General features: G+C 57.8%; 1 protein-coding gene across 1 annotated transcript in view; it reads right to left on the minus strand.

The window, feature by feature from the left end:
* Positions 1 to 10,671, minus strand: part of LOC124093532 (transmembrane protein 132B-like) — a 150,850-nt gene extending 140,179 nt beyond the window's left edge. The window contains exon 1 of the mRNA XM_046445984.2: positions 10,570 to 10,671. Within this exon, the coding sequence (XP_046301940.2) occupies positions 10,570 to 10,671 (102 nt within the window). The remainder of the gene's footprint in view (positions 1 to 10,569) is intronic.
* Between the last annotated feature and the right edge of the window lie 3,136 nt (positions 10,672 to 13,807).

Below are 13,807 nucleotides of genomic sequence, written 5' to 3' on the forward strand. Positions count from 1 at the left end.
TGGCCTTCATTTCTCAGTGACCAAGACTGCACGTCCAGGTTGAGGGGCCAGCGGCTTGGCAGCTGGTGAGGGCGGCACCCTGGCTGGGGACAGCACCCTCCTGCTGTATGTTCCCACAGTGCCAGAGGAGGCCCAGGTGTCTCGTCCCCTACCCTAAAGACACTGGTCCTGGCCTGGGCCTCAACTAAACCCAGGGGTCCCCCCAGGCCCTGCTCCTGACAGCATCACACTGGGGGGCTGGGCCTTCCGGGTATGGGTTTGGGGAACACAAGCATCCAGCCCACAAGCCCTTCATCCATCCAGCAGTCACGTGTGTCTGGCCAGGGCCAGCCCTGCGCCCAGCACCCAGGTTACAATGGGCAGTGGAAATGTCAAAGTGCCGCCCAGACAAAGCTCAGTGCTGCTGGCCCCTGACGGCCATTTACTCTCATTCCCTCAACCCTGAGGTCCTCAAGCTGACCACCACCTGGACTGCAGAAGGCCACCAGGATGGGAGAACATGGAGAGTTGTTCCATTGGGAGGACCGGAGCGTAATTCCCCAGGTGGGAGAAGGGGTGGGAGGAGGGGAGAACAAGCGCAGAGGGCGCCAGGCCCGTCCTGGCAGATGGTGGCGGCTGGCTGAGCCCGGGAGTGGAGAGGCCAGTGCTGCCTGGGGCGTGTGCAGCTTCAGTGTTTCCTAGAAATGCCCCGGGCCACGAGACCTCCCAACAAGAGAACTGAGATCCGGACACCATCAAAGGGAGGTGGGGAAAAGTCACCATCCAAGGAGAAGCAGAGAGGAAGAGCAGCGGGGGAAGGAAGGCCTTCGCACAGAAGGGCTGGCGGACGCCTGCAGGCAGAGAGGATGTGGGGGTCACCAGGACAACCAAGGGGCGGAGCCTGCCCCACACTCCTCACCTAAAACAGGCCAGGGATGGGGACCGTAGCCTTTCCAGCAGAACCCCAAACACTGAAGCAGCAACTGCCAAGCACACCACTGACCGTCCCTCAAGGAGGCCGTTCTTCTCCCCGAGCAGTGGCCAGCCCCCAGGCCGGGTCTCCTGAAGCCCCAGGCACCGTGGGCAGCCCGAGCTCGGGACCCTCAAAGGCCTTTCCATCACCAGGCACCCTGCTCGCCTCCCCCATGGCTAGTCCTCTTCCCTCCCTTTGGAGAAAACCCCAGTGACTGATCATCACTGGGCATGGGACCCAACTGCAGAGCTCCCAGGACTAGCAAGGTGCAGGACAGAGGCCACCGATGCTCTGTGACTGGGGCACGCAGAGCCGCAGGCAGCATGGTGGATGGACCAGGGAGGCCAAGAGGAACTGGCCCTGGAGATGGAGGAAGCCCTGCACGGCCACAACTCACCAGGAAGCACACACGGGAGGACACCACGGCATCCCAGGTGGTCCCCTGATGTGTGGAGAAGAGGAGGAGGAAGTCCCAGTGACACAGTGAGTCCGACGTTCCAGGTGAACAGTTGGGAACAAGAGAGGCCAGACCATCCTTCACACACACACACACACACACACACACACGCACGCACGCACGCACCCAAGGGGGAGCACAGAGGGGACACCGTCCCAGCATCCTATGAGTGAGCCAACTTCTGCAGAAGACAGAGGTCCACACTTCTGGAATCCTCTGTAAAACTTCAGATCTCTGATCAATAACTTTCAAACTGTGCATTCAAATGATAACTCCTTGGACGCTCAGTGGGTGACACACTGACAGATCAACCCTGGTCACCTCACCAGGGTTGTCACACCTTCCAGACAGTAGGGTCCCAAACAAGGTGGAGGGTACTGGAAATGCGCTCTGCCCCCTGGGGTGGCACTCTTAGTGTCACTCCCCCTGCCTGGGTGAGAACCTGCTACACGGCCACGGAGCCACGTTTCCATGGGAACCCGGAGGCTTCCTGTGGGCTGGGACTTGTGCTCCTCCCCGTCTCCTAGGCTGGCAGTGTTACCCAGGTCCCCAGGCCAGGAAAATTCAAGTAACCACACGTGTCCTGCGAGACCATCTGCAGTACTTAATCAACAACCAAAAATTGCAAATGTGATGGCATTGGTGCCTCCAGCTGTGACATGTCCCCCTGAGTGACCACAGAGTGACCGCGGAAGGGCTGTTTCCCAGCAAGGGACCACCTACCCACTGGGCTCAGGGCAGGAACTGGCCATGGCAATTCTGCTTGATCCCCACCAAAGCTGAACCCCACAACTAGCAGGTCTCCCCCATCAGGTGACACATTCCAAGAGCAGGCTGGCTCTGCTCTGCGGAGCATGGGACACAAGCTCATCTCTCAAGGGAGCAAAACTGACCATTTGGCAGAATCCATCCAAGATTAACTTGTGCATGTCCTGTGACTAGCCCCAGTTCTCAGGACTTGTCCTGGGGCACCCCGCCTGCGCCCAGGGCCCCTCTTGGAAGAAACATCTGCACCCACTTGCTGTGCACCAGGCACTGCTCCTCACTGGTCGGGCCCATGGGGCCTCCTGGACAGGTCCTCCCTCTGATTGCACTGCTCAGCTGTACCTGGGAGTGTCCCCATGCTCACCAACTGCTGGATCCACGTCATGTGCCCCTTGGAGCCGTGGGAGGGAAGCTCTGGGGACATTCATAAACCATCCTGCATCTCCTTTGGGTGGTCGCCTAGTGTGGAGCTGCTGGGCCACGGCAGGCTCTGCCTACACCTTCCAGAAGCTGCCAGAGCTGCCCTGGAGCTCCTGCACCTCCCACTCCCACACGAGAGGGCTCCAGTCTCTCCCACCTCGGACGCTGGACAGAGTCCTTGCACCTGCTCCCGGATCTACCTCATTGTGCTTCAATTTTCATTTCCTGAGGATATCGGGGATCTGTTCTGTCTTCAAAAAATTAGATTTAAAAGTTTGAATCAGTAACACAGAAGTTGAGAAATGGCCACATAAAAAAATCAGGACTTTGGGGTTTCTTTCCTCCAAATCAGAAAACCTGGCAGCCCCAGGTCTGCTCTCCATGTGGACAGGTGTGTCACCTCGCGTCCAGGGCTCCCAACTGCTGGCTTTCTGATTTGGAAAGCACCCTGGGGCCACGCACCGCACACTGTGGCGCCTTCAGGGGTCAGACACACAGTCCTTCCTGGTCAAAGACATGGCCAGTCGCCGGAAGTGGGACAAAAAAAGTCATAAATGAGTTCGGGTGAGGTTCTGCCACCCGATGAATCTGCAACAACCTCCCAGGAACATTTTGGTGTCCAGAGCTCTGGGATTTGGAATTGCAGGGAAGAGACTCGGGGTCTACGCAACTGCTGCTTCTAACAACGGTGTGTGCTCTCCAGATGCCCCAGAGTCCCACGCATACCACTGGCCTGGCCCCTGAAGATGGGACCTGATGTCCCAGGAGCACACTAGAGGTTCATCTCAGTGCATCCGTCTCCATTGAAGTCAACCAAAGACGCAGAGGTCCTCTGGGATCCTCCTCCCCGAGCCTCCCTGCACTAAAGACAGGGTTGGGAAAGCACCTGAGCTCTTTACAAAACAAACCTGTCCTCTTCCTGGCTGAGCGCACCTGCCAGTCCCACCGGAGCCTTGGAACATTCTCTGCAGGGCAACAGGCTGGTTCCACCAGCTAATAAAAGCCCACTGTTTCAGAGCCTGCTGGCAAATCTTATTAAAGTAATCCCCTCCCTGAACCCAGATTATTACAGCCACCTTTATGGTAGAATAAAAATTAATTTTCTTAGCTATAATAAGAACGATAAGAATGAATCACTTGGGACCAAATAAAGATTACAATTAGCTCCAACAGAAAAAATCTAAATTTAACGTGGGCCAGCAATTTATTTCCTCCTGTTTTCTCTCCAGTGCCTGTATGAACAAGGACTGGGATCAGACTCCCTCACTACTTGGGAGGGGGCCAGGCCCCAAACCTGCACCCCAAGGCAGAGGGCTCAGATCAGAGACAATAGGTCCTGGCTGGACAAGATGAGGGGTGCTTCCCCGACACCAGGGCTCACTGGCCACCTGCTGCATCCATTCCCCTGGGAACTGCACCCAGAGTTTCCACTGGGAACCACCTCGTCCCGCTCTCCAAGGCTTCAGTTAGCAGCGATCCTACTCTCGTTTTCAAGAATGGGTACTTGAGCAAAGCCTGGCCCATCAGAGACCCAGTGTTGGCCAACAATAATGAGACTGGATTTCTGGTTGAAATATTTGGCAAGAATATTGATTCTTTATTCCCTAATTCCCTCAGGGCTTTACTAAAAGCCAACTTATCCCCATATACATGCATAGAATTAGTCAATGCTCAGAGGAAATGCAAGACAAGGAGAGATGTTAGGTCCTGACAGCACTATTTGATCCCCCCTGGATCGAGCCACACCTAAAGCTGTTTGTCTCCCTCCCCTGTCAACTGTGTGAGCCGATATATTCCCATTCTCCCTGTTTAATATTTTTTCTCTCTTGGAATTAAAAATGCCCTTACTAATATAATCACTTCTCAGAATTTCATAGACAAATGATTCTGTTACTAAATGGACCCAGCATGGTAATAAAGGGGGTGCTGAGTCTTTAAACATCAGGGGAAAACAGGCTGTCCCCTCCCATGACACAGTGTCCCATGTCAAATGAGAGAGCAAGGAGTGACCCAAGGAGCAGGACTGTCCCAGCAAAACCAGGCATGCTCTCTCCAGGCTGCCCGGGTGACCCGCTCGGCTTCCCACAGGACTGGGCCCTCGTCTCCAGCAGGACAAGCAGCCCCGCCTCAGCTTCCTGAGCCCCGAGGTCCTGGGTGTGGGCTGCCGGCTTCCTCAGACATGGTCCTACGTCCACTCTGCCTGGTGCCCATAGCCAGCAGGCTGCTTCCTGTCCCTTGCCCCATCAGGACGCAGGCGAGCCTGGCGCTCCGCTCTGTGTGGTGCACACCTGTGACTCAGGATTCACCCTGCACCCAGGGACAGACCCCACTTGGTGATAAAGAGGAACCTAAGGGACCTGAAAACAGCTTCCCTCCCGTGCCCTGACTGCCCCAGCACAGCGAGCACCTCCTGGGCTTGCTCTCGCCATGAGCGGCGGCCACCTCCGGGGTCCAGCCCTCCATCAGCAAGGGAAAGTGTGCCCGGGTCAGAGGGGACAGGCTGCACCACCCCATGTGAATGGGAGGTCCAAGCCGCACCACCTGGGCAGGTGAGGTCAGCCCAAGGTCGCAGCGACACTGGGCTCCAATGGCCAAGAAGGACAGCTATGCCCGTGACCAGAACAGGAGAAGGCACTGAGCCCCTGTGCTCCAGACCAGCTGGTCCTTGTGGGCCCAACTTGAGACCGCAGGCTCCTTGATGCAGAGACCTAGGAGGCACCAAAGCAGGGCCTCTCTTGAAGTACCACGTCCTCTCTACCCCACCTCCTCTTGCCCTCCACCGGCCCCTGCTGAGCTGTCCCCAGCAGCCTGTGATGCACGGCACATTCCCCTCACCGAAGCCGAGCTCACTCCGTGCACCATCACCTCCGAAAACCCTCATCAGCCCTGGGGGGGTCAGTGACTAAGATTCCCCCATTTCACAGTGGAGGAAACTGACCCTCAAGGGGACACCGCTCTTGTCCGACGCCACCAGGACCCAGGCAGGACTTGAGCCTCTTCTGACCGACTCCCTTACCAAGGTACCACCTGGGCAACCTGACCTAGGGTCACCCTGACGGCCTCTGGAGACAACCAGGGGATCCTGGAAGCTCAGGTCCAGCAGGGAAATTCCAGAGCATCTGGCCCAGTGACCTGCAGGCCTGTTTCTCAGCTATGCAAATTTTCATTCAAACAAAACATTTTAAAATTGATTACACTATACCCAAGATTTACAGAAGGGGTGCGGGCGCACAGTGAGGGTACAGGTTCCAACCACCCACCTGGGAAACCGTCCTGGTAAATGCGCTCCCTGCTGACCCCAGGGGACTTCTGTGCTGACATTTGTTACATAGTAACGGCTCCTCGTGTTGCCAAATGTTCCTTTCTAGACTTTTATGCCTGATAGAAATAGCATTACCCTGTGGCTGCCCCCCCCACCCCGGTCGGCACTTTGCGTTCAACATCGTAACTGTCAAATCATATCTGTGGAGCCATCGCCAGACCTGCCCACTGCCTGCCCTGCATTGCTCCACTGGTGGGAATCCCGGAGGCAGCTGTCCCCCCGTGGTGGGCTGAAGCTGTCCAGGTTTCTGCGGCTGTCAGTGCCTCAGGAAGCAACCCCCTTGCACCACCTCTTTGCTCACATCTGCATCCCACTTCCCCTGGGCACCAAGGGGGCCAGCCCTGGAAGCCACGCCCACCCCCCTCCTGGTGGCCCCAGGCTAGCTGTGGACGAGCCCAGCAGGGATCGCCAACGGTCACCAACACGGAGATGACCGGACCAGACCCAAAGCCGGGCTCCCAGCCCAGGGAGAGGCACGGGCAAGGGGCGGAGAGCAGGCACCCCCGCCCCGCATGCTTCTTGCTTGTGCCCATCTGGCAAGTGCGGTGAACACAGGCGTCCTGTGGGCTTTGCACACCCACGCCCAGCAGGGAGCCTCCTGCTGTGGACGCCCCGGGGGGGGGGAGACACTGCAGATGGGCTTCCACGCCAACCCTGTCCACCCCGTTCACACGGCGCGCTCTGCCACAGCCCTGGGCAGATACCGACCTGGGGACCCTCCCACCTACCACAGGTACTATTACCCACTGCATTTGATGTGGAAACTGAGGCTCAGAGAGGGTAAGCAACCCACAGAGTCACACAGCTGGGTGGAATGGGGCCTGGACGTGAGCCCAGGCCGTCTGGCAGGAGGGCCTGGCCCTTCCCCTGCACATGACTGGCCCTGTGGTGTGGTTTCCAGCCACCCCAGTGGCTCACCCCAGGACTCAGAGCCTCTGGGCTGCAGGGACCGCAGGCACAGCTGAGGAGAGACGGGCGGCCTGGGAGCTATAGCCCTCTGTACAAGACACAGGCACCCACCAGGGCCAGCGGGCCTGGCCAACATAGCTTGGTCCCTTCGATAGGTTTTCAAAGTCATAAATCTTGCCTTTTCATGTTGAGGGCCCTGGGTGAGCCCTGGGAAGGAGTCTGAGGTTTGGCTTCTTTTCAAGGGGTCTCCAGCAGGAGCTTCAAGGGTCGTGGGTGCTTATCTACAGGACCGTCACCTGGAGGAGGAGCTGGATGTCCCCAGAACAACCCCAGAATCCAGAAGGACCTGAGAGGCAGGTTCCTCAAAGACAGATGGAGCTGAGGAGCCCCCAGGGCCCAGCAGGAAGAGGGGAGGGGGTCTTTGCTGGAGATGGCACTCGGGGGATCCAGCACCCCAGACAAACCAATGTTCCAAGGCCACTGTGCTCCCCGAGGGCTGGCCACTGAGAACTTTCAGCTGGGGTAAAATCAGAGTATTTTACATTTTAAGGACCCAGACTCCTAGCTTCTCCTGAGACATTAGCTCTGGTGGCCGAGCTGGCCTTCACCCCAGTGTGGCCACAACTGCTGGAGAGAAGACTGCCACATGGGACTGTACCCCGGTCACCACAGTCCCCACCACCCCCCAACAACCAAGAGGCAAGTGACCCCAAATCTAGGCTCCAGTTCTAGTTCTGCTGCTTCCTGGCTGGGTGACCTTTGGCAAGTCACCATCTTTCTGTGCCTGTTTCTTAGGTCCCCTGAGCCCCGTGAGGCTGCGTGAGTTGAGACCACATCAGTGCTCAGGGCCGCGGCTGGTGAACAGCAACCAGTGGCTTGTCACTGAGTTCCCTCCCCGGGAACGACTCAGCACTGGTTTTGCTGGGTTTGGTGGCCATTTTCCAGACCCCAACCTTTGTCCTGCCTGTCCATCAGCTGCCAGGTGCCTGGGAAGGACTGAGCCTTCAGCCCAGGGGACCCTCTTGAGCCCTCCTGGGGAACGGAGGAGAGAGAACCCAGAACTGAGCACCAAGACACCCAGCCTGCAAGGGCCGCCAGGCGGGTGCCCCCACTCCCCTCCCTGCCCACCGTGTCGTCTCCCCTGAGGGGCCAACACACAGGAGGCAGCAAGCCACCTGAGCCACTGGAAGCAAAGGTGACATTGCTTGGCTAACTTTTAGTCCAATTCCTGAAAGAACAGACCAGGCAACCCAGATGGTCATTATCACCAGAGAAGGACAGCTCTCGGCCTCCCTGCAAGATGACAGCAGCCTCTGGCAACCTCAGTAATTTGAGCTGGAAAAAGACCATTCTGCCTCCCTGGTGGGTCCTCGACCTGGAGCAGGGCTCCTGCTTCTCAGGGTGCCTGGCACGGGCGCAGCCTCTGCAGGAGGAGGGTGAGCCCCGGGCCACGGGGAAGCCCGAACCACCTCTGGGGCCCCAGGTGTCATCTGTCCCGTCCCTCACCCTCAGGCAGAAGGCAGCTCCAACTTTGGAACCAGACTTGTGAGCAGGAAGGACCAGCAGGCCACCAGCCAGCTCCAACAAGACCTCCAACCACTGTCGCTGCCGTCACTCTGATTCCTGTCACAATATCCAGGTCCAGAGAAGCACGGCCTGGTCAGTGTCTCCAGAGGGCCCCACGGGACCTCGAGGCTGGCTCAAAAACTCGGCTGTGACACAGCACACTGAACCAGGCCACAGAGGGAGCGCGTGGCACACCCCGCCCTGTCCTCTGCCCACAGCCACAAGTTCGGCAGGCCGCCAGCAGGGGCTGGATGAGAGCAGACGCAGAAAGGGGTGCCCGTCCCAGGGGGTGGTAACCCCACTCAACTGTATTCACTGAAAGCCACCAGGTGCTGCGAGACAGAGACAGGAGGAGACGCCGACAGAGGGGACCACTTTAGCGGCACGAGGATCCCCTGCAAAGTGACAGTACCCTGGTCAAATATTGTCAAGAATTTGACGATGAAATTACATTCTTATGTATAAATGGATAGAGCACAATAAACCCACAATTCTGTATGATTAATTCATGCCAATAAAAGAAACTGCTGAGAATTTCAAGACAGGGACAACAGGACGTCAAAGTGCAGAGTCCTTCTGGTGTGGTGGCTTTAGGGCCACAGTTTCCACATCCAGGAGGCAGCCTAGGCGTCAGTGGCAGGAAGGAAATTCTAACCAACATGAGGGAGGGAGGGGAGGAGGGAGGGAGGGGGAGGGGAGGGGGGAGGGAGAGAGGGAAGGAGAAGAGGAGGGAGGGATGTGGAGTCTTGAAAGAGAGGAAAGGAAGGCATACGAGAAGGAAAGGCTCTGGCTCCTGTCACTAGAGCAGCCCAGGACCTTTACACCTGCCCAGGGGCCAGGATCTGACCATCTCTAAAGTCACTGTTTGCTCGAGGGGCACAATCGGCTGGCCCACCTCCTCTGCTGTCAGGATGGCCCTCTGAGGGGCATCCTCCTGCCCCCGTGTGTAAGGAGAGGAAACAGGTACAGGGACTCTGGCACATAGCTGGGCCAGGGTTCAGCCAGGTGCCTGACACCCAGCTCACACTCCAGGCATCAAACAAAGATCATGATGTGTCCCTTGTCCCTGGCGCGTACCACCTTCCTTCTAAGGAAGCGAGCGTGTCCACAGATGCGAACTGCATGGTGGGGACAGGACTGTCAGCAGCAGAGGGGTCAAAGGACGCTCTCCGGGCCAACTTAGGACGTGGGCATCCCAGACACACACTCCCCCCACCGCCATGCACCAGAGCTGGGCCAGGCATAGGAACACACAGGGCAGGGAAGGAAAACAGACACAGGGCAGGCAGCCCCCGCGTCACCTCAGAGGCCACACCCAAGCCTCCACACGTTCCTGTGAAGTGAGACCAGCAGGAGCAGCGGGAGAACAGGTTTGGGCATCTCCTGGGTGCTGCCCTGAGTGAAATGCAACCATCCCGATGCATTAACTGCGCCATCCATTAGCCCCGCAGGCCCTGGAAGCGGAGGCCACGCTCCCCAGAGATGGTGCACTTGGGCTGCACTTTCCAGATGATGCTTCCCCTCCGTTTCCGCCTGACCCTCGAGAGCCACCCAGGAGCGGATGTGGCCATGGCGGAGCCCCTCATTCCTAATGTGAATCTCTTGATAGCTCTAAACACGGGGAGCTGGAGGCAGGATCTGGAAGAAGGTGTTGATCACGTCTGGACCAGGAACGGGACCAGATGAACCGGAGCACCCAGGGCGGGAAGCAGGAAGCTCTGCAGGGGGGGCGCAAGTGACCCAAGGCCACTGAGGGACAGCTCCTGGCCTTGATAGGATGATTGGAACATCAGAACTTCTAATAACAACCAGCGACTCACGGGAAACATCAAGTCCACAGTCGTACACAAGAGTCAGCCCCGGGAGACCTCCAGGCTGGCTGGTCTGGAAAGCCTCAGACCTGCAGCCCCAGACTCCTGTCCCCACGGCCAGGGCCACGCCTGGCTGGGGCTGCAGCAGCCCCACCACCCCACTTCCTGCCTGCAAGGTCACCCTTTGTTTCCCAGAAGCCCCTCCTTCATGCCTGCTCCTGCCTCTTCCCTCTGAAACATTGAGCAGGTCTTGGGGGTCAGACCTGACCTACCCCAGCCTATGGGTGCTGCGTCCAGAAGCCCCAAGACCAGGAGGGAAACGCTGAGCTAAGGAGGACACAGGTCACGTGCCCATGCAAGTTCCCACCTGGCCGCCCATCTCGGCCCCGCCCATCTCGGCCCCGCCCATCTCGGCCCCGCCCATCTCGGCCCCGCCCATCTCGGCCCCGCCCATCTCGGCCCCGCCCATCTCGGCCCCGTTTGGCTGATTCTGCAGGGGGCCCCTAATTCTGAAGGCTCCTCCAGTTCCTGCTGTGGCTGGACCCAAGGTCACAGGCAGTGGCAGGATAACATGAGCAGGGGCCACAGCAGAGTCCAGCAGCAGGTGCTGGTCAGAGTCAGTGGAGGAGGAAAGCCACATCCAGAGCCCTAGAGGAGGACCCGGCATGGGTGGGAAAGGACGGTGACAGCTGGGCAGCCCCAGGTGTTCGCTGGGCAGTGGCCGATGGGAGGGAGCTGCCCAGGTGAGAGGATCCGCTTTGGTCCCAGTTAACTTGGATCTTTAGGCACCGCTCCTGGCGGCCTTAGCCTCCTGGCCCAGAAGGACAACTCAACATGGCCACTGCGTCTCAATGTCCCTCTGACTGATGAACAGGGAAGCCACGTGGGGTGCCCTGAAGACCCAGACACCATAAGAGTTCCCCTGCCCAAGGCCACCTCCTGGGGCTCCACACGCAGCAACAATCCCACTGCTGATCACGCTCAATTGTGTGCCCTACAAACGTAGGGCACAGAAGGTCTTGTCCCATCTTCCCAAAGTAGCCTGGAGCAGTGAGCAGGAAAAATCCCACCAGATAGGCCTGGGAACAGGTGCATGGCCAACAGGCCTGACAGCAGAGCCAGGAGGGCGTGGGGGGCACCTCTTCCGTTCTTATGGCTGCTGGGCAGAGCCCAAGTCAGGGAGAAGTCTGGTGTTTCCCAAATTGGACAGGAGGTGCAGCTCCCAGAGGCAAGGTACCTCCAGGTCCCTGGAGATGCAGAACCATCCAGGGTTCAGGTGGGACAGGGCAAGGAGACTGTGGCCAGCAGCTGTTGCCATGGCAACAGAGACCTGTGGGCAAAGTGGCCACTGAGAGGCCTCCTATGGGCCGGCATGGAGGGTCCAGAGGAAGGAGCCTTATCACCCGGGGAGGGACTTGGACTTGAGGAGGGTCTCATCTGCTTCCTGACTCCTGGACCCGGGGCCCACCCAAGGGCCCTGCTCCTCGGTGTGTTGAAGAGATGCCACCAGGTGCTGGGCACCCAGAGTCCCTCACAGCCCCTAAGAGGCCAGCCACCACCACACGGCCATGTCCACAGGTCTCCCCAGGCCAGGCTGCTGCCCGCCAGGGGTCAGGGTAGACACGTGGGCAGGTGGTGGGCAGCACTCCCTCAGGGGGCCCAGTAAGTCCCCCAGCTACCCTCCCATGGCCGTCACACACTTTCTTGGGGACGGAGCCCCTCCCTCCATCCTGGGTGGGCCCAGGACCATCCTGGCAGTGATTCTGGGGCCTGGTGAACTGTCCCCAGAAGCAATGTGAGTCCTGGCCAGTCCTCTGGACACAGCCAACCCTGCAGCACCCACCTCTTCTGAGGGCCCCCCAGCTACCAGGGAAGCCTCAGGAGGTGCCCAGGACAGCCCGTGCCAGCAGCCCCACCGGAGTGAGTCTGTGAGCTGCTTCCAGGGAGCCGCACCAGGCAGTGGAGAGGGGAGCAGTGAAGCCATCTTGCACCCCCCGAGCTACTGTACACCAGGGAGCTGAAGAGATGGCACTGAAGCCACAGTGGCAGTCACAGCATGTGTCACCAGAACACAGCTCCCAGATCAGCCCCTCACCTCCAGCCCCATCCTCTCACCAGGGAACCCTGGGGGCTCAGCCTGAGGACCACTTGGCCACACAGCAGCCACCATGAGCTCCCCAGTGACTCGCTGTGTTAGGGTCTGTAAACAAATCAGGATGGCGCCTGGCATTTTGCCAGAGGGAGTGGTTTGTGAAGTAACGCCAGCGAGCCATTAAGTGTGGAGATTCCTTATTGGTTGACTGCTGTATCTAGTTTATGTTAATTAAGATAAGCTGTGTGTAATATATATATACCCCTCCTGTCCTATAATAAACGGCTCCCACTCCTGCTGTATCAATGTACACAAGTTGCTCGTCACCCCCCAGTTATTTTGCTGCAGCCGGACTGCAGCAGCACTCCTTGGGAAGAGGGCAGCTGGCTGCCTGTAGCACTGCCCATTTCCCCCCAGAATGGGTGTCCAAGACGACAAGGGCCACACCAGAGTCTCCTGCCTAGAGAGCCCGCATGTAATAGGTGCTCAGCCAACACTGGTGGGGTGAATGACCACAGGTTGTACAAGAGGATGCAAATGACGAGGGTTCTGGAGTGGGAGGGTTCTAGAGCGGGGGTTTTCTGGAGCAGGTGGGTTCTAGAGCAGGGTTTTCTGGAGTAGGTGGGTTCTAGAGCAGGGGTTTCTGGAGCAGGTGGGTTCTAGAGCAGGGTTCTGGAGCAGGTGGGTTCTGGGGCAGGGAGAGTTCTAGCGCTGGAGGGTTCTGGAGCAGCAGAGGGTTCGTGAAGCGTGGAGGGTTCTAGAGCTGGGATGATTCTGGAGCAGGGGGTTCTGCCTCTGGATACATGTGAGCAATAATAATTACCAAACTATTAGAAGCCAGCTGCAAACTGCCGCCCGCCAACCTTGAAGAACAAACACCCAACATGCAGAGAGAGGAAGAGGAAAGGGTTTTCTTTTCCAGGTAGTTTCTGTGTCTAGGAAAACTATGGAGCATCCTTTTCCATGTAGTATACAAACCAAAGTTTCCCAGAAGGACATGATGGTGAACCTGAATGTCTCCTGCCCAGGATGGCCATGGCCAGCCTGGTTAGTAGAGCAGAGAACTGGAATTCGTTTAGAATTTAATATCCCACTGGATAAACCACACACTGTAGAATATTACACAGCGGGGGAAAGTGGCCCACGTCCTGATGTGCAAACACAGTCAGGTCGACAAAATACAGCAAGCCTGGAGAAAGCAAGTTGCAGAACACTGCATGGCCACATTCCAATCAAAGTTTAAAGACCCCAAACAATACATTGTGTGTGGTTGTGCATGAAGTAAAGCTGTCAAGTTCACCATTGCGACTGCCTCTGGGTGGGAAGATGGAACCGACAAGGTGCCAAAGAGAATCTGGGTGTTTTCTGTTGTATTGGGGGAACTTTTTTAATCAAATGATACAAGACGTGCTGTGTGACAGAGTGTTACAGCCGACATCGCTGGGTGCCAGTACACGGGGGGGGGGGGGGGGGCTCTGTACTCTTCACATTTTTTTTGTTTCTCAAAATAAAA

Source organism: Marmota monax, unplaced genomic scaffold (genome assembly GCF_021218885.2).
Source record: "Marmota monax isolate L192 unplaced genomic scaffold, Marmota_monax_Labrador192_F-V1.1 WCK01_AAM20220418_F8-fsc00092, whole genome shotgun sequence".
NCBI lineage: Eukaryota > Metazoa > Chordata > Mammalia > Rodentia > Sciuridae > Marmota > Marmota monax.